The sequence below is a fragment of the Prenolepis imparis genome, unplaced genomic scaffold, assembly GCF_030444845.1.
Source record: "Prenolepis imparis isolate NDT839.2.m4 unplaced genomic scaffold, iyPreImpa1.0 SCAF_21, whole genome shotgun sequence".
In the NCBI taxonomy this organism is placed as follows: domain Eukaryota; kingdom Metazoa; phylum Arthropoda; class Insecta; order Hymenoptera; family Formicidae; genus Prenolepis; species Prenolepis imparis.
The window spans coordinates 54603-76888 of NW_028141179.1; the positions used below are offsets into that span (position 1 = coordinate 54603).

General features: G+C 36.3%; 2 protein-coding genes across 2 annotated transcripts; both read left to right on the forward strand.

The window, feature by feature from the left end:
• The first annotated feature begins 2876 nt into the window (after positions 1–2876).
• On the forward strand, positions 2877–13991 carry LOC145946783 (uncharacterized). The gene is made up of 2 exons (XM_083056541.1): positions 2877–3132; positions 13342–13991. Exon 2 carries the CDS (start codon positions 13344–13346, stop codon positions 13989–13991), a length of 648 nt encoding a protein of 215 aa, XP_082912667.1. The 5' UTR covers positions 2877–3132; positions 13342–13343.
• Positions 10944–12420, forward strand: LOC145946776 (uncharacterized). Its single transcript, XM_083056534.1, has one exon. It carries the CDS (start codon positions 11296–11298, stop codon positions 12406–12408), a length of 1113 nt encoding a protein of 370 aa, XP_082912660.1. The 5' UTR covers positions 10944–11295; the 3' UTR covers positions 12409–12420.
• Positions 13992–22286: the final 8295 nt, after the last annotated feature.

Consider the following 22286-nt stretch of genomic DNA (forward strand, 5'->3'; position numbering starts at 1 on the left):
AAATTCTGTATAATTACACCTGTATAGATACGAACAAAATGGAAAGCGGTACAAACGTCTGCAGGCAATTACAAAATAGCACCCGTATGCAGAATAGAAATATCTCAAAAATGACATTATTAGTGGCACTGTCCGCTCTTAGCACTCTTCGCAAAATCTTGCGAAGGGTGAGCCCCCTCACGTCAGGGTGGCGGACAACGAGGGGGGGCTTCTGCGACCTAGATTTGATATATTTTTATTTGTAGGGATACAAACATAACAAAAAGCGGTACAAACGTCTGCAGACGATTACAAAACAACATTCGTTACAGAATAAAAATATCTTAAAAAATGACACTATTAGCTGTAACATCAATTTTTAAAACTCAGTATTTACACCTGTAGCGGTACAAACGAAATGGAAAGCGGTACAAACGTCTGCAGGCAATTACAAAACAGCACCCGTATACAATATTGAAATATCCCAAAAATGACATCATTAGCCCTAATATCAATTTTGAACATTCGGTATATTTACACCTGTAAGAGTACAAACAAAACGGAAAGCAATACAAACGTCTGCAGACGATAACAAAACAACACTTGTTTACAGAATTAAAATTTCTCAAAAAATGACACGTCTGCAGGCAATTACAAAACAGCACCCGTATACAAAATTGAAATATCCCAAAGTGACATTATTAGCTCTAATATCAATTTTGAACATTCGGTATTATTTACACCTGTAAGGTATAAACAAAACAGAAAGCAATACAAACGTCAGCAGACGGTAACAAAACAGCATTTACAGAATTAAAATTCTCATAAAATGACATTATTAGCTATAACATCAATTTTAAAAATTCTGTATAATTACACCTGTATAGATACGAACAAAATGGAAAGCGGTACAAACGTCTGCAGGCAATTACAAAACAACATTCGTTACAGAATAAAAATATCTTAAAAAATGACACTATTAGCTGTAACATCACTTTTTAAAACTCAGTATTTACACCTGTAGCGGTACAAACGAAATGGAAAGCGGTACAAACGTCTGCAGGCAATTACAAAACAGCACCCGTATACAATATTGAAATATCCCAAAAATGACATTATTAGCTCTAATATCAATTTTGAACATTCGGTATATTTACACCTGTAAGGGTATAAACAAAACAGAAAGCAATAAAAAGCGGTAAAAACGTCTGCAGGCAATTACAAAACAGCACCCGTATACAAAATTGAAATATCCCAAAAATGACATTATTAGCTCTAATATCAATTTTGAACATTCAGTATATTTACACCTGTAAGGGTATAAACAAAACAGAAAGCAATACAAACGTCTGCAGACGGTAACAAAACAGCACCCGTTTACAGAATTAAAATATCCCAAAAATGACATTATTAGCTCTAATATCAATTTTGAACATTCGGTATATTTACATCTGTAAGGATACAAACAAAACGAAAAGCAATACAAACGTCTGCAGACGGTAACAAAACAGCGCCCGTTTACAGAATTAAAATATCTTAAAAAATGGTACTATTAGCTGCAACATCAATTTTTAAAACTCGGTGTATTTATACCTGTAGAGGTACAAACAAAACGGAAAGCAATACAAACGTCTGCAGACGGTAATAAAACAGCGTTTACAGAATTAAAATTTCTCATAAAATGACATTATTAGCTATAACATCAATTATAAAATTCTGTATTTACACCCGTATAGATACGGACAAAATGGAAAGCGGTAAAAACGTCTGCAGGCAATTACAAAACAGCACCCGTATACAAAATTGAAATATCCCAAAAATGACATTATTAGCTCTAATATCAATTTTGAACATTCAGTATATTTACACCTGTAAGGGTATAAACAAAACAGAAAGCAATACAAACGTCTGCAGACGGTAACAAAACAGCACCCGTTTACAGAATTAAAATATCCCAAAAATGACATTATTAGCTCTAATATCAATTTTGAACATTCGGTATATTTACATCTGTAAGGATACAAACAAAACGAAAAGCAATACAAACGTCTGCAGACGGTAACAAAACAGCGTTTACAGAATTGAAATATCTCATAAACTGACACTATTAGCTGTAACATCAATTTTAAAAATTTTGTATAATTACACCTGTATAGATACGAACAAAATGGAAAGCGGTACAAACGTCTGCAGGCAATTACAAAACAGTACCCGTATACAAAATTGAAATATCCCAAAAATGACATTATTAGCTCTAATATCAATTTTGAACATTCGGTATATTTACACCTGTAAGGGTGCAAACAAAACAGAAAGCAATACAAACGTCTGCAGACGGTAACAAAACAGCACCCGTTTACAGAATTAAAATATCTTAAAAAATGACACTATTAGCTGTAACATCAATTTTTAAAACTCGGTGTATTTACACCTGTACGGGTACAAACAAAACGGAAAGCAATACAAACGTCTGCAGACGGTAACAAAACAGCGTTTACAGAATTAAAATTTCTCAAAAAATGACATTATTAGCTGTAACATCAACTTAAAAAATTCTGTATAATTATGTTACGTCCTGTGGACTGCACGATTCTTTTCTCCTCCCCGATTTACGCAGATTCGCGTTCCGCGAACATATTAATTATAAGACCGAAATTAGTTGTAAGAATTAAACGGAGAAAGACAGTGATTGTGAAACAACTCGACCGGTGAGATTACGAAACCTACACTTTGATCAATAAGTCATAGGTAATGTTGAAATATCACGATCGACACACGCTATCAGTAGACCAAAGATCGGAATTAGGAAAGAACTCTTCATACAAGGAAGCAATACGTTGCGCAAAGGGGATTAAACACCGAACGTATGACTATGAGTCACAAGAAAAGAGGACGCCCTTTGCCCTATAGGAAGGGCAGACGAATAGTATAAAAGCAGCGAATCTTCCAAGAACGTTCTACTATTAATTCCGCCTACGTCGTGGCAGTTACACACTTCTGGATCCTCGCATTAAACATATATTGTGGCCATCGGGGCTCAACAACCAGCTACCAGTCAACCTACACCTTCGCCCACACCACTCGAAGGAACCATCGATCCTGAGGATCAACCTATAGCTGCCAACCCGCTCACCAAATAATATACAGCCAACAGTGAGTACTTTCATTCTTCTACGATCACGGAAGTGAATAAATCCCCGGAATCGCGACTAAACTTAATAAGTAGTGGAAATCGCTGCCCGTCGAGCATTGAAACGCGCTCTCCGATTGAAACGGGACGATTAAAAGCCAACGCGAATCCTCAACCGCCTCATAGCACATCAACGTTACACACACACTCATATATAATTGTTTATACATGTCCACAAATTCAAATGTCTAATTCTCCGAATATTATTAAGATTTTATTTTTTTGAATAAATGATAATTATTTACATTACGCGAATTTAAAGTCTTATTTAAACCCCTGCGTTCCTTCATATATCCCCCGAGATCGCACAAGGTCCTATCCCGCGTAAAAGGGATTTAATTCCCTTACCGAAAAGGACCGACGAACGGATCCCTGAAATAAGCCAGGTAAAAGCGACTATCCAGTCGTTGACCTGCAAAAGGGCCAGATAGTCCGTTCGACCCGAAATCACTCCGATTTCGGGAAAACGCTGTTACGACCTTTCCTTCGTGCAGGCCAGGACGTAACATACGTTTAATTGGGGGCTCGTCCGGGATTGAAATGTGCGATCTTTGGGAATAGGAATGAGTAAAGGGACTAGAAGCACAACAGACAAAGACGAAATAGATGAACTTTACAAGACCGCGTTAGAAACACCACACAGAACACGTGAATCTAAATCAAAATTCACAGCATCTACGCCTCGACACGTACATTTTTTAGGAGATCCTAATTTAACCGAAATAAGTGAATTACCCGACGAATCCGACCAAGTCGAATTTATTGACTCAAAAAATCAGATTTTCAAAATTAATATCGATAATTCTAACGGCGAATCCGGAGGTCCATCAATAAACATGGCTAACGCTAATCCTTTCGCCACTTTAAAATACGCGGTCGAAGCCGTTCCCTTTTTTGACGGTAGTAACACCCCACTAAATTATTTTATTGAGGGATGCGAGGAAGCAAAATCTATGCTCCCTAAAGAGGCAGAGTGTCAATTCGCTAAAATTATAAGAACGCGAATAGTGGGGGAAGCGCGTCGTACTATACAAGATCAAGATTTTAATACCGTAGCTGCATTAACAACGTATTTGAAGAAAATTTACGGTCCCTCCAAAAATGTCTATCAATTACAAGGAGAATTAGGTTGCGTTTATCAGAAAAATAATGAAGATGTCGTCACTTACGCGAATCGGGTTAAACTTCTCGGAAAACAAATACTAGAGGCATATCGAAGCTCAGGGAACGCCATGCCTGAACAGGATATAAAAGCTACTATAGAAACAGATATGTGTAAATGCTTTATTAGAGGACTAAAACCCGAAATAGAACAAAGAATAGCGCGAGACTTAAACGTACAGGAAACCGTGGCCGACGCGTTAAAAATAGAAAGAGAGCTTCAACAAATGACAGATTTACGACAAGGCGCTAAATCAAGTCAAAATTCACCGCTACCTGTTAATCTATCTCGAGAAGTCTGCCAAATCTGTTATAAAGAAGGGCATGCAGCAAGTAGTTGTCGAAAGCTCACTCAACTTTCACCACAAAATCAAAATCCTTTCGGAAACACCGGAACGGAAATTTTAATCTGTCAAATTTGTAAAAAACGCGGGCATAGCGCAGATAAATGTCGGTTACGCGACCCACGATCTCGACAATCAATTAACGTAATTCAGGAAAAGGTCATTACTTGTCAATTATGCTCTAAGATTGGTCATAATGCAAAATCATGTCGACAGAATAACTTTAATCAACAAACAAATAAATCTTTAGTAATTTGCCAATGGTGCGATAAATCCGGTCACTCGGCTAATAATTGTTGGAAGAAACAAAATGAACGCAATACTAATATCGTGTGTCAAACTTGTAACAATTATGGCCATATCTCTAGAAATTGCCGCTCTAAAATCAATCCAATACCAACACATAAAGACAATTTATTCTGCCGATATTGCAAAGAACAGGGCCATCTTCTCGATACATGTCAATTACGAATTACGAGTAACAATCGCCGCAAAGAAAAAGAGCAGGGAAACTACAACGGACCCTCGACATCGGGTGTAAAATCGGGGGCCGAGCGAACATCACACCCATCCGTGCAGCGGCAAGCCAAGTAAATAACTACGAACCCGAAATCAGGCCTGTAACTGTAAGCCTCGACAAACATAGTCGCGTGCCTACGGTACAGGTTGAAATCGATAAAATTACCACTCAAATAACCTTTATGTTAGACACGGGATCCGGACCGAATATAATTAAAGAAAATTTTGTGCCCAAAAATACAAGTATTAATTATTCGAATATTTTAAAATTAAATGGCATAAACAATTATCCTGTCTATACCCTAGGAGAAATTACACTAACACTTTTTGAATTACCGGTATTATTTCATATCGTTGCCAACGATTTTCCGATTCCACAATCCGGAATATTAGTAAATGATTTCTTCAAACAAACTTTTTCAAAAATAGATTACGCTCAAGGACATTTAGATATTTCCGGAATTAATGTGCCCTTTTTCTCCCCGGAAACCATAATAGTATCTCCAAGATCAGAATCGCTATTTTTTGTGAGGATAGAGAACCCTGAGATTAAAATAGGATATATACCGAAATTAAAAATAGAACATGGAATTTTCCTAGGAGATACTATCGTAGAAACTATTTCTGGAAAAGCATATCTAAATGTCATAAGCACTCTAGATGAAGAAATAGAAGTTCGCGTACCGACACTCCGTTTAAAACCACTGAACGAACTATTTAACGACGATATCGAAATTATTGATAACAAGAAAGAGGGGTCAGATAACGACCAGACTAACGTTAACACGGACCATGAAGATAAAGATACGATGATATTTAGAGACAATGAGGATGAATTTTCAATAATGATTCAAGGAAAGAACAAAATTAAAAGTAAGAGAGGGAATAAAAATTATTTAAACGAAAATTATAATAATCCAAAAATCCTTGGAGAGGGAAGTTACCAAACCTCTCCTGAAAATTATAATAATCCAGAAATCCTTGGAGAGGGAAGTTACCAAACCTCTCCTGAAAATCATGATAAATCAAAAATCCTTGGAGAGGGAAGTTACCAAACCTCTCCTGAAAATTATAATAAATCAAAAATCCTTGGAGAGGGAAGTTACCAAACCTCTCCTGAAAATTATAATAATCCAGAAATCCTTGGAGAGGGAAGTTACCAAACCTCTCCTGAAAATTATAATAAATCGAAAATCCTTGGAGAGGGAAGTTACCAAACCTCTCCTGAAAATTATAATAAATCAAAAATCCTTGGAGAGGGAAGTTACCAAACCTCTCCTGAAAATTATAATGATCCAGAAATTATTGGAGAAGAAAGTTATAAAAATCTCCCAAAAGAAAAAATTCCTAGAATTTCGAAGGAAAAATGTCAAACCTTGTCAGAAAATTCTAGCTCCGTCGATTCCGAAGAGGGAAGTTACCAAACCTCATTTCATAATTCGACACAACCTTTTTCCAAAAATTCAAAGGATCGTTTATCCCTTCCAAAACTTACATTTCCAAAAACTGGATTATCTGTTAGAAATAATGAAAATGAATTAGAAACCTCTCAAGTTACAATGGAAAATCTTCTAAAAGAAGCTCAAGAATATAATAAAGATATTGAAAAAATAAATAATAAAACAGTCAAGAATAAAAAAGGACCGTCTCCAAAAATCTCAGCATCCTTATTTGACAAATCTCAAGAAATTATAAAAAATTTCCCACGAAAACGAAAATTAAATCATAAAGAAAAACACCAAATTAATGTAGAAAATATCGATCTACATAACTGCCTAGTAGTTTCCGAACAACCAAAGGAAACTCGATTTACTCAAATTATGGAATTACTGCGGTTAGAACATCTAAATAAAGAAGAACAAGAGAACGTATTAAAATTAATAACAAACAGTCAAGATCGATTTCATATTCCTGGAGAAAAACTGACCGCTACTCATGTTTTACAACATCAAATAACCACTATAGACGATCGACCGATTAACACTCGTCAGTATAGATTCCCGCAATTACACAAAGAAGAAATAAACAAGCAGGTAGAAGAACTGTTAGAAGGAAGCATCGTAAAACCGTCTCAATCACCTTATAATACGCCCATATGGATCGTGCCAAAGAAAGAAGACTCGAAGGGAAACAAACGCTGGAGAATGGTTCTCGATTTTCGAGCGTTAAACGACAAAACTATCGGTGACGCTTATCCATTACCCAACATCGTAGATATATTGGATCAATTAGGAGGAGCACAGTACTTCTCAGTATGCGATCTAGCTTCCGGATTCCATCAAATAAAAATGGATCCTGCCGACAGTCATAAAACAGCATTTACCACTCCTTTCGGTCATTATGAATTCGACCGAATGCCTTTCGGATTAAAAAATGCACCTGCTACCTTTCAACGATTAATGGACCTAGTATTGACTGGATTACAAGGCGAGGAATTATTTGTCTATATGGACGACATTGTTATTTATGCTACCTCTCTAGAAGAACATGAACGAAAATATAACGCATTAATAGAGCGACTTCGTAAAGCCAACTTAAAATTACAACCAGGCAAATGTGAATTTCTAAAAAATGAAGTAACATATTTAGGACACGTAATTAGCAAAGATGGAGTAAAACCTGATCAAAAAAAATTAGAAGCAGTACAACAATTTCCGAGACCCAAAACACCGAAGAATATTAAACAATTTTTGGGACTTGCAGGTTATTATAGACGATTCATACCGAACTTTTCTAAATTTGCAAAACCACTTACTTCTTTACTGAAAAACGACACCCGCTTTGAATGGACAGCCGTACAAGAAGAATCATTCGAAATTTTAAAACAAAAATTATGTGAAGAACCTGTATTGCAATATCCTAACTTTTCGAAACCATTTATCTTAACCACAGACGCATCAGGAATAGCAGTAGGAGGAATATTATCACAGGGAGAAATAAATAAAGACCGACCGATCGCGTACGCTTCTAGAACCCTCACCGATAACGAAATAAAATATGACACATACGAAAAGGAAGCTTTAGCTATAGTATATTGCGTCAAACATTTTCGACCGTATTTATATGGGAGAAAATTTACATTAGTCACCGATCATAAACCATTATTATGGTTTAAAAATGCTCAAGACGCAAACATGCGAATATTACGCTGGAGACTAAAATTAGCCGAATACGATTACGATGTCGTATATAAGGCAGGAATAACTAACGTAAATGCAGACGCATTATCAAGAAATCCAATAAATCTAGAAGAAATCGATTGTAAACTAATAAAAGAAAGAAAAACCTTAAATCCAAACAACCCCGCAGATGCAGAAATAATTTCAAAACTGTTAGAAGAATCAGATAGCGAAGAAGAAGAAGAGGAAGACGATTTTCATTTATATCTCTCAGATAACGAAGAACCCATACCTGAAGCTAATTTTGTCAAAAACAATAACGATTCTATACCTTTTACACTCGAAGAAATAAATGAACCGACCGTAATACAAACTACAGAAAAAGTATTAATACACGATCCACCTAAACAAGACAGAATACAGACAAGAAGCCAAACTGCAGGACAAGGTAATAAACAAAAAACCACTAAGGAAGAAGATAATATTGAACAAAACAAAGAAAAAAACGACACATCAGACAAGGACCTCGACACCGAAGAGGAAGAAGAAGACGAAGAAGACATTATAAATCAAAATCTAAAGGCAAGGAAAGCGAAACCCAGAATTATCGAAAATAAAATAATTAAAAGCAACATCATAGATTCTCGCGAATTATTATTCCTACGAAAAGATAACGTAGCATATTTTGTCGACACCCAAGGAAATCCTTTAGACTCAGGATCTCAGAAACTTTTCGAGCGAAACGAACTACCAAATTTAGGATCTCTTACCTTGGGCGAAGCCAAGGCCATAAAATACAAACACTACTATCATATCGCGCTACCTGTTAACGATGAACAACGAGTAGGCCCTACGGCAACTCTAGATCACATCTTAAAAACCTTGAAAGATTTAAATAACGTTATCAAAAATTTAAAATTAGAAACAATTAGCATTGCAAAAACCGATTTCATTAATAACGTTCCCTGGAACAATATCAAGGTACAACTACAATTGATATTTATTAACTCAACTACGAAAATAATTATTTGCAATGGACAAATTAAATATCCACCGAAGGATTTGCGTTCTGTCATAATCGACGAAATGCATTGCTCACCAACAGGAGGACACCGCGGAGTAACCAAAACATATAATAGAATTAAACACAATTATTATTGGGAAAATTTGAAATCAGACGTTCAAAAACACATACAACAATGTTTACAATGTCAACTGAAAAAACTCGTTCGAGTTAAAACAAAACAACCAATGATAATCACAGACACGCCTGGCACTTCGCTTGATAAAGTAGCTATGGATATCGTAGGCCCACTACCTAAGACCGAAAGAGGCAACGAATATATCTTAACACTACAAGATCAGCTAACAAAATATTGTATGGGGATACCGCTACCTGACCAAACCTCAGAAACCATTGCGGAAGCCTTTGTAGACCGTTTTATTTGCGTGCTCGGAGCGCCAAAAGCTATACTTACAGATCAAGGAAGAAATTTTATTAGCGATTTAATGAAGAAAATTGCCAAATTATTCAAAATACGAAAATTTCGCACAACAGCTTTTCATCCTCAATCAAACGGATCATTGGAGAGATCACATCACGCACTCAGCGAATACTTAAAACAATACGCAAACGAGCAAAAACAATGGGACAGATGGATCGGATTAGCTATGTTCAATTATAATACTAGCGTACACGAAGCCACAAAACACACTCCGTACGAACTAGTTTTCGGAAAAATAGCACGAGTTCCGTCAAATGAACTTCTTCCATCTGAAGATAAATTAGCAAATTATGAAGACTATTTAATAAATCTTGTCACACAACTTCACACGATTCAACGTAATGCTCGCGAAAACGTAGTAACAGCAAAAGTCAAATCAAAAAAATATTACGACAAAAAATTAAACCCTCAGACCTTTAAACCCGGAGATCAGGTATTCTTGTTAAAAGGACCGAAACCAGGTAAATTCGGAGACCAGTATACCGGACCTCATGAAATTTTAGAGATATTAAATAAAAATAATGTAAAAATCAAAATAAAGAAAAACAGCCGCATAGTACATCCTAACCGTTTACGAATATCGCACATCAAACCAATATCTAATAATAAATAACCAACTTTCAGATGGACCCTCGACTCAGGAGATTAACCGCACTATTAATTATTCTATTGCAATATTTACCTCACACTATTGGAATAATAGGATACGACTGCGGTTCATCATCTGCTAATCTGACAACGTTATCCTTGCTAAATACCGAAGAATGCGATATACCTCAGAGGAAAATAAATTCAACTCAAATTTACGTACAACTATTGCAGATCAATGAATTCGAAGCCGTTCAAGTCGTACAATGTAAAATCGAAATTGATAGACTAATCAAAAAGTGCGGAATGTTTTCTCACACCTTGGATGTACTTAACGGGAAATACTCATACATAGAGGAAATAAACCGCGAAACCTGTAAACGAATGCATAATCAAGGAGACTATCGAATGGGAACCACATATATAACGGGAATAAAATCAAATTCAACAACGGCACGTCCAATAACCTTGGCCGGTCACGTTGACAACGACGGCTCATGTTATGGAGGAGCGTACTCCACCCCTACGGAACATGGGCAGAAGTTGTCGTAATAGGAACTGTAACAATTACATTACAAGATTATACCGCCGACGTACGAATAAATACCAACAGAGTACAACTTAGATCAGGCGTCACGTGCGAATTCAGTTCAACACATTGCGTGGACGTTGAAGGAGGAGATACCTACTGGGAAACTATACCCGTAGGTCCTTGCAAGTTCAATAACTACGGCATATTATATGAGGGATACGCTCATAAAATAGTCGACAACGAACAACATCAAACGGTTTATTCTCTCACCACACAAGAAGCGATATTCGCTCTTACCAGCAAAGGAAAGCAAGAAGTTTGCGGATACTCTCTCGTACGAACAGAACATCCTAAACTAATGATTTTCGAAACAGTACTCGGAACCGTCATCTTTAAAAAACAATCACGCATCTCAAACCTTGATATCTTTACGTACATGAATTCGAAGTTCGTCTACGTAGAGAAGCACATCCGTACACAAATCAATCAACTTTATCATGATATTTTACTTCAACAATGTAACCTGGAGCAACGCATGCTACAAAACGCCTTAGCCATAGCCACACAATCTCCTGATATCTTCGCGTATCACTTGATGAAAGGTCCCGGTTATATGGCCCTACAAGCCGGCGAAGTAATACACATAGTAAAATGCGTACCTGTCGAAGTTACACTCGCTCAAACAGACCGTTGTTTCAATCAATTACCCGTACTCCGGGAAAATCGAACATATTATTTAACACCACAAACTCACATATTATTACGACAAGGTACACAAACTACGTGTAATACGTTAGCACCCGCCATGTATCAGTTGGGAGATTCCTGGTATAAATTTATGCCGAGACCGGTGGATACCATACCGCCCATTATCATGAAACCTTTAACCAAACCAGTATGGAAATACATCAGCCCAGGATCATTGGCTACTAGCGGCATATATTCAGAAACGGACTTAAAGGACCTAAGAGACCATATAATGTTCCCAGCTGAACGACCTGCAGTTCTTAACTCTTTGGCAAGAGGAATAATGGGCAGAACAATCTCTCTAGAAGAAGGGTCGATTTCCAACTTATTAGACGCAAAAACTATAGAAAAAATAGCAATATCCGCTTGGCAAAAATTCTGGAGTAAATTTTTAATTTTTGGAAATTTTAGCGCGGGACTGTTAGGAATATACATGGCCATTAGGGTCGTGAAATTAATATTAGATACCATAGTCCATGGCTACGCCCTACACACCGTATATGGGTGGTCCTTATACCTGATAGGGGCCCTATGGGACTCCCTGACCAACCTATTATTGCACTTAAAAATGAGACGATCAATGAAATCGAAACCAACCGCCCCAGACAGTGAAACGCTTGAACTCCATAATGGTGAAGATAATACAACGACAACAGTCTATCCCCTCCTCCCCAGAAGAGAAGATAACACTTACTCCTTCGAACTCAAGGAAACCAAATATTGAACCACTAATACCTTACATCTTATCAGCTTTATAAAAAAAAAAATAAAAAAATAATAACAATCAACACCGTACAACTGTTGGAAAAACCAACGTTAATATAATTAAAATTTTTCTTTTCTACAGAGAAAAATGGATATTCAATTTTTAAGAACCGATCTCCTCACACGCAACCGCCTAGAAGCGACTGTAATAAAAGTAAAGTCACCACACCTCTTTTGGATACAACTCCAAAACAGCGCAAAGGACCTAGAGGACTTAGAAGAAGAATTAAAATTCAGAATGGACAGAAAATCCTCATACCTCCATTTATGGCCGAATGCCATGCAAATAAACCTAGACGTCGCAATTAAAGAAGGCGACAGTTGGAAACGAGGATTTATTAAAACAATAAACGAAGATAACAATTAAAGTCATCCTAGGAGATTGGGGACGACTCGTACAGCGACGCATGTGCGACGTATTCATACTCGAGGACAAATTCAAAGAATTGACTTGGCAAGCGCTTCTCTGTGGATTAGCACACACAGAACCCGTCGAAGAAACCAAAACATGGCCAATACTAACTCGAAAAATATGTCAGACAATGCTCGAAGGCAATAAAGGATGGATAAACATAATTAACCCCCCACGGGATGGAGTGGCCTTCGTAAAATTAGAAATACAATCAAGAAACAACATCTTTCCCAATTCTGTATACAACGTCAGGGACACTCTGATTCAAATGGGACTCGCAAAAATCAGCGCTCAAGCCGATGCTAATGTTAATCCATCCATATAAATAAATATATACATCCTATAAAATTACAACATAATATAATCCACTCTTACTATCAATTATATATTTAAAATCATAAGGCATACCGCCGGATTTCTCTATACATAGACAACAATTTCATTACCACTTTAACATATTAAATATAATATCTACTACAGAAATGGAGATCCAGTACATCGAAACGGAGTTCCTGACTCGCAGCCGCCTAGAAGTGACAATACTGAGAGCGGATTCACCACTCCTCTTCTGGGCACAATTAAAAAACGGCGAAGCAAACCTCCAAGAGATGGAAGAGGAGCTCAAGTTTCGAATGGACAGGAGAGCAAAATCGTTATATATTTTACCCGAAAACCTGAAAGCAGAAATGGAGGTCGCAATCAAAGAAAAAGAAACGTGGAAACGCGGCTTCATCAGAAGGATCAACAAAACTACCTGGATGGTCCAGGTAGTACTAGGCGACTGGGGCAGGACAACCTGGTACCACGCGAACGATGTCTACATCCTAGAAGATAGATTCAAAGAATTGCCATGGCAGGCCATTATCTGCGGGTTAGCCTATACCAAGGCCCCCACCAACAAAACCACTTGGCCCAGGAGGACACGCCACTTATGTCAACTCCTTCTAGAAAAACAACAAGGATGGATTAACATCATACATCCCTTGAGACAAGGAGCGGCACTCGTAAAACTACATATGAAAACCGACAGCGAATTCAACAGAGCATACAACATTAGAGACGTGCTTGTCAAACTAGGACATGCAGAGCTGCACACAAAAATCACAGCCGACGTCGAACCCGCCGTATAAATAAAAACATATATATATACGCATATATATACGCAAATATATTCATCCGTAATCTTAAATTAAACTATTGTATTTTCTTTATAACCTCGTATACTCTATATTACTATTCATATATTATATTTCGTTAAATACCTTCTCTTTATACATATATATATATAAAAAATTTTTTATATAGTCTCAAATACATAAAATATTGTCTTTTTATCTCTAGATTAAAATAAGTTATATTTTGTAACTTCAGTAGTAAGAAGAGAGAAGGAATTTACCTATATACATATATATATCTATAACCAACACGTATACACCAATATTTTAGTTTAATATTCTTCGTAATCGTGAACGTGGAATCATTTTCCATTCTATAGAAAAACTACCTGATCGTCAGTTCCAGTATAACAATGCCAATATATCATCAACTCCAATGGACTCCTGAAATAACAGAAGAAATACGGCAAGGACCCATCGACGGCGTGAGACCACAAGATCACCCTGAAACTTATTTAAAATTGATGGAAATCCGATGTGTCATACAAGCACGGGGGAACATCTATCAAAATACTGAAGACCACTCTAAAATCTGCCAAGAATGTTATAATGAAATACCAACCCAGGAGGAGTATATGACACTACCACCCCACAATCTAGTCCATAAGGACTCAGCAGACAACCAAACAAACTGCACTAAGTGCGAAATAATAATCGTACTAATAAAACCTGCAGAAGAATGTATCGAATGTATAGAAGAATTTCTATACGTCAACTACGAACACCTGGTAGACGGATGGGGCCAAGCTGTGTTTCCCAGAAGGAGAGAAGAACAATAAAAGGAAAAAGATTCCACGCGCACCTTACCAGTAATAAAATAAAATTAAAAAAAAAATATAATAAAAAAAAAAATGTAAGAAAAGAACGAAAGAATAAGGAAGGGGTTTTGGTGGTCGCCTTTTTCTTTCCTCCTTTTCAAAAAAAGGAGATACATGTTAACTAAAGGAAGCACAATTAACCAACAGGTTAAATGTGGTTCTTTCTACCGATATTCGTAAATCGCGGCAAGAAAAGAATCGAAAATTTTTTATTTCTTTTTTGCAAATGTTGTGTTACACCCCCAACATTTGTCTAAGACGGGGGGTGTTACGTCCTGTGGACTGCACGATTCTTTTCTCCTCCCCGATTTACGCAGATTCGCGTTCCGCGAACATATTAATTATAAGACCGAAATTAGTTATAAGAATTAAACGGAGAAAGACAGTGATTGTGAAACAACTCGACCGGTGAGATTACGAAACCTACACTTTGATCAATAAGTCATAGGAAATATCACGATCGACACACGCTATCAGTAGACCAAAGATCGGAATTAGGAAAGAACTCTTCATACAAGGAAGCAATACGTTGCGCAAAGGGGATTAAACACCGAACGTATGACTATGAGTCACAAGAAAAGAGGACGCCCTTTGCCCTATAGGAAGGGCAGACGAATAGTATAAAAGCAGCGAATCTTCCAAGAACGTTCTACTATTAATTCCGCCTACGTCGTGGCAGTTACACACTTCTGGATCCTCGCATTAAACATATATTGTGGCCATCGGGGCTCAACAACCAGCTACCAGTCAACCTACACCTTCGCCCACACCACTCGAAGGAACCATCGATCCTGAGGATCAACCTATAGCTGCCAACCCGCTCACCAAATAATATACAGCCAACAGTGAGTACTTTCATTCTTCTACGATCACGGAAGTGAATAAATCCCCGGAATCGCGACTAAACTTAATAAGTAGTGGAAATCGCTGCCCGTCGAGCATTGAAACGCGCTCTCCGATTGAAACGGGACGATTAAAAGCCAACGCGAATCCTCAACCGCCTCATAGCACATCAACGTTACACACACACTCATATATAATTGTTTATACATGTCCACAAATTCAAATGTCTAATTCTCCGAATATTATTAAGATTTTATTTTTTTGAATAAATGATAATTATTTACATTACGCGAATTTAAAGTCTTATTTAAACCCCTGCGTTCCTTCATATATCCCCCGAGATCGCACAAGGTCCTATCCCGCGTAAAAGGGATTTAATTCCCTTACCGAAAAGGACCGACGAACGGACCCCTGAAATAAGCCAGGTAAAAGCGACTATCCAGTCGTTGACCTGCAAAAGGGCCAGATAGTCCGTTCGACCCGAAATCACTCCGATTTCGGGAAAACGCTGTTACGACCTTTCCTTCGTGCAGGCCAGGACGTAACAATTACACCTGTATAGTTACGAACAAAATGGAAAGCGGTACAAACGTCTGCAGGCAATTACAAAACAGCACCCGTATACAAAATTGCAATATCCCAAAAATGACATTATTAGCTCTAATATCAATTTTGAACATTCGGTATATTTACACCTGTAAGGGTATAAACAAAACAGAAAGCAATACAAACGTCTGCAGACGGTAACAAAACAGCACCCGTTTACAGAATTAAAATATCTTAAAAAATGACACTATTAGCTGTAACATCAATTTTAAAAATTTTGTATAATTACACCTGTATAGATACGAACAAAATGGAAAGCGGTACAAACGTCTGCAGGCAATTACAAAACAGTACCCGTATACAAAATTGAAATATCCCAAAAATGACATTATTAGCTCTAATATCAATTTTGAACATTCGGTATATTTACACCTGTAAGGGTGCAAACAAAACCGAAAGCAATACAAACGTCTGCAGACGGTAACAAAACAGCACCCGTTTACAGAATTAAAATATCTTAAAAAATGACACTATTAGCTGTAACATCAATTTTAAAAATTTTGTATAATTACACCTGTATAGATACGAACAAAATGGAAAGCGGTACAAACGTCTGCAGGCAATTACAAAACAGTACCCGTATACAAAATTGAAATATCCCAAAAATGACATTATTAGCTCTAATATCAATTTTGAACATTCGGTATATTTACACCTGTAAGGGTGCAAACAAAACCGAAAGCAATACAAACGCAGACGGTAACAAAACAGCACCCGTTTACAGAATTAAAATATCTTAAAAAATGACACTATTAGCTGTAACATCAATTTTTAAAACTCGGTGTATTTACACCTGTACGGGTACAAACAAAACGGAAAGCAATACAAACGTCTGCAGACGGTAACAAAACAGCGTTTACAGAATTAAAATTTCTCATAAAATGACATTATTAGCTGTAACATCAACATAAAAAATTCTGTATAATTACACATGTATAGATACGAACAAAATGGAAAGCGGTACAAACGTCTGCAGGCAATTACAAAACAGTACCCGTATACAAAATTGAAATATCTCAAAAATGACATTATTAGCTCTAATATTAATTTTGAACATTCGGTATATTTACACCTGTAAGGGTACAAACAAAACGGAAAGCAGTACAAACATCTGCAAATGGTAACAAAACAGCATCCGTTTACAGAATTAAAATTTCTCATAAAATGACATTATTAGCTCTAATATCAATTTCAAAAATTCTGTATACGTATTTACACCTATAAAGATACAAACAAAACGGATAGCGGTACAAACGTCTGCAGGCAATTAAAACAGCACCCGTATACAAAATTGAAATATCCCAAAATTGACATATTAGCTCTAATATCAATTTTGAACATTCGGTATATTTACACCTGTAAGGGTATAAACAAAACAGAAAGCAATACAAACGTCTGCAGACGGTAACAAAACAGCGTTTACAGAATTAAAATTTCTCATAAAATGACATAATTAGCTGTAACATCAATTTTAAAATTCTGTATAATTACACCTGTATAGATACGAACAAAATGGAAAGCGGTACAAACGTCTGCAGGCAATTACAAAATAGCACCCGTATGCAGAATAGAAATATCTCAAAAATGACATTATTAGTGGCACTGTCCGCTCTTAGCACTCTTCGTAAAATCTTGCGAAGGGTGAGCCCCCTCACGTCAGGGTGGCGGACAACGAGGGGGGGCTTCTGCGACCTAGATTTGATATATTTTTATTTGTAGGGATACAAACATAACAAAAAGCGGTACAAACGTCTGCAGCCGATTACAAAACAACATTCGTTACAGAATAAAAATATCTTAAAAAATGACACTATTAGCTGTAACATCAATTTTTAAAACTCAGTATTTACACCTGTAGCGGTACAAACGAAATGGAAAGCGGTACAAACGTCTGCAGGCAATTACAAAACAGCACCCGTATACAATATTGAAATATCCCAAAAATGACATCATTAGCCCTAATATCAATTTTGAACATTCGGTATATTTACACCTGTAAGAGTACAAACAAAACGGAAAGCAATACAAACGTCTGCAGACGATAACAAAACAACACTTGTTTACAGAATTAAAATTTCTCAAAAAATGACACGTCTGCAGGCAATTACAAAACAGCACCCGTATACAAAATTGAAATATCCCAAAGTGACATTATTAGCTCTAATATCAATTTTGAACATTCGGTATTATTTACACCTGTAAGGTATAAACAAAACAGAAAGCAATACAAACGTCAGCAGACGGTAACAAAACAGCGTTTACAGAATTAAAATTCTCATAAAATGACATTATTAGCTATAACATCAATTTTAAAAATTCTGGATAATTACACCTGTATAGATACGAACAAAATGGAAAGCGGTACAAACGTCTGCAGGCAATTACAAAACAGCACCCGTATGCAGAATTGAAATATCCCAAAAATGACATTATTAGTGAACCAATCTGGCTCCGAACGACGAAGGGCCGCGGACATAAAGCCTACAAGGCTTTTCTGTGCGTCTTTGTCTGTTTCAGCAAAAAAGCGGTACAAACGTCTGCAGGCAATTACAAAACAATACGCGTATACAAAATTGAAATATCCCAAAAATGACATTATTAGCTCTAATATCAATTTTGAACATTCGGTATATTTACACCTGTAAGGGTATAAACAAAACAGAAAGCAATACAAACGTCTGCAGACGGTAACAAAACAGCACCCGTTTACAGAATTAAAATATCTTAAAAAATGACACTATTAGCTGTAACATCAATTTTTAAAACTCGGTGTATTTACACCTGTAGAGGTACAAACAAAACGGAAAGCAATACAAACGTCTGCAGACGGTAACAAAACAGCGTTTACAGAATTAAAATTTCTCATAAAATGACATTATTAGCTATAACATCAATTTTAAAAATTCTGTATATTTACACCTATAAAAATACAAATAAAACGGATAGCGGTACAAACGTCTGCAGGCAATTAAAACAGCATCCGTATACAAAATTGAAATATCCCAAAAATGACATATTAGCTCTAATATCAATTTTGAACATTCGGCATATTTACACCTGTAAGGGTATAAACAAAACAGAAAGCAATACAAACGTCTGCAGACGGTAACAAAACAGCGTTTACAGAATTAAAATTTCTCATAAAATGACATAATTAGCTGTAACATCAATTTTAAAATTCTGTATAATTACACCTGTATAGATACGAACAAAATGGAAAGCGGTACAAACGTCTGCAGGCAATTACAATATAGCACCCGTATGCAGAATAGAAATATCTCAAAAATGACATTATTAGTGGCACTGTCCGTTCTTAGCACTCTTCGCAAAATCTTGCGAAGGGTGAGCCCCCTCACGTCAGGGTGGCGGACAACGAGGGGGGGCTTCTGCGACCTAGGTTTGATATATTTTTATTTGTAGGGATACAAACATAACAAAAAGCGATACAAACGTCTGCAGACGATTACAAAACAACATTCGTTACAGAATAAAAATATCTTAAAAAATGACACTATTAGCTGTAACATCACTTTTTAAAACTCAGTATTTACACCTGTAGCGGTACAAACGAAATGGAAAGCGGTACAAACGTCTGCAGGCAATTACAAAACAGCACCCGTATACAATATTGAAATATCCCAAAAATGACATTATTAGCTCTAATATCAATTTTGAACATTCGGTATATTTACACCTGTAAGGGTATAAACAAAACAGAAAGCAATACAAACGTCTGCAGACGGTAACAAAACAGCGCCCGTTTACAGAATTAAAATATCTTAAAAAATGGTACTATTAGCTGCAACATCAATTTTTAAAACTCGGTGTATTTACACCTGTAGAGGTACAAACAAAACGGAAAGCAATACAAACGTCTGCAGACGGTAATAAAACAGCGTTTACAGAATTAAAATTTCTCATAAAATGACATTATTAGCTATAACATCAATTATAAAATTCTGTATAATTACACCCGTATAGATACGGACAAAATGGAAAGCGGTAAAAACGTCTGCAGGCAATTACAAAACAGCACCCGTATACAAAATTGAAATATCCCAAAAATGACATTATTAGCTCTAATATCAATTTTGAACATTCGGTATATTTACACCTGTAAGGGTATAAACAAAACAGAAAGCAATACAAACGTCTGCAGACGGTAACAAAACAGCACCCGTTTACAGAATTAAAATATCCCAAAAATGACATTATTAGCTCTAATATCAATTTTGAACATTCGGTATATTTACATCTGTAAGGATACAAACAAAACGAAAAGCAATACAAACGTCTGCAGACGGTAACAAAACAGCGTTTACAGAATTGAAATATCTCATAAACTGACACTATTAGCTGTAACATCAATTTTAAAAATTTTGTATAATTACACCTGTATAGATACGAACAAAATGGAAAGCGGTACAAACGTCTGCAGGCAATTACAAAACAGTACCCGTATACAAAATTGAAATATCTCAAAAATGACATTATTAGCTCTAATATTAATTTTGAACATTCGGTATATTTACACCTGTAAGGGTACAAACAAAACGGAAAGCAGTACAAACATCTGCAAATGGTAACAAAACAGCATCCGTTTACAGAATTAAAATTTCTCATAAAATGACATTATTAGCTCTAATATCAATTTCAAAAATTCTGTATACGTATTTACACCTATAAAGATACAAACAAAACGGATAGCGGTACAAACGTCTGCAGGCAATTAAAACAGCACCCGTATACAAAATTGAAATATCCCAAAATTGACATATTAGCTCTAATATCAATTTTGAACATTCGGTATATTTACACCTGTAAGGGTATAAACAAAACAGAAAGCAATACAAACGTCAACAAAACAGCGTTTACAGAATTAAAATTTCTCATAAAATGACATAATTAGCTGTAACATCAATTTTAAAATTCTGTATAATTACACCTGTATAGATACGAACAAAATGGAAAGCGGTACAAACGTCTGCAGGCAATTACAAAATAGCACCCGTATGCAGAATAGAAATATCTCAAAAATGACATTATTAGTGGCACTGTCCGCTCTTAGCACTCTTCGTAAAATCTTGCGAAGGGTGAGCCCCCTCACGTCAGGGTGGCGGACAACGAGGGGGGGCTTCTGCGACCTAGATTTGATATATTTTTATTTGTAGGGATACAAACATAACAAAAAGCGGTACAAACGTCTGCAGCCGATTACAAAACAACATTCGTTACAGAATAAAAATATCTTAAAAAATGACACTATTAGCTGTAACATCAATTTTTAAAACTCAGTATTTACACCTGTAGCGGTACAAACGAAATGGAAAGCGGTACAAACGTCTGCAGGCAATTACAAAACAGCACCCGTATACAATATTGAAATATCCCAAAAATGACATCATTAGCCCTAATATCAATTTTGAACATTCGGTATATTTACACCTGTAAGAGTACAAACAAAACGGAAAGCAATACAAACGTCTGCAGACGATAACAAAACAACACTTGTTTACAGAATTAAAATTTCTCAAAAAATGACACGTCTGCAGGCAATTACAAAACAGCACCCGTATACAAAATTGAAATATCCCAAAGTGACATTATTAGCTCTAATATCAATTTTGAACATTCGGTATTATTTACACCTGTAAGGTATAAACAAAACAGAAAGCAATACAAACGTCAGCAGACGGTAACAAAACAGCGTTTACAGAATTAAAATTCTCATAAAATGACATTATTAGCTATAACATCAATTTTAAAAATTCTGGATAATTACACCTGTATAGATACGAACAAAATGGAAAGCGGTACAAACGTCTGCAGGCAATTACAAAACAGCACCCGTATGCAGAATTGAAATATCCCAAAAATGACATTATTAGTGAACCAATCTGGCTCCGAACGACGAAGGGCCGCGGACATAAAGCCTACAAGGCTTTTCTGTGCGTCTTTGTCTGTTTCAGCAAAAAAGCGGTAC

Excerpts from the sequence above, each read along its gene's own strand:
- LOC145946776 (XM_083056534.1), top strand. The coding sequence starts at position 11,296 with ATGATTTTCGAAACAGTACTCGGAACCGTCATCTTTAAAAAACAATCA.
- LOC145946783 (XM_083056541.1), top strand. The coding sequence starts at position 13,344 with ATGGAGATCCAGTACATCGAAACGGAGTTCCTGACTCGCAGCCGCCTA.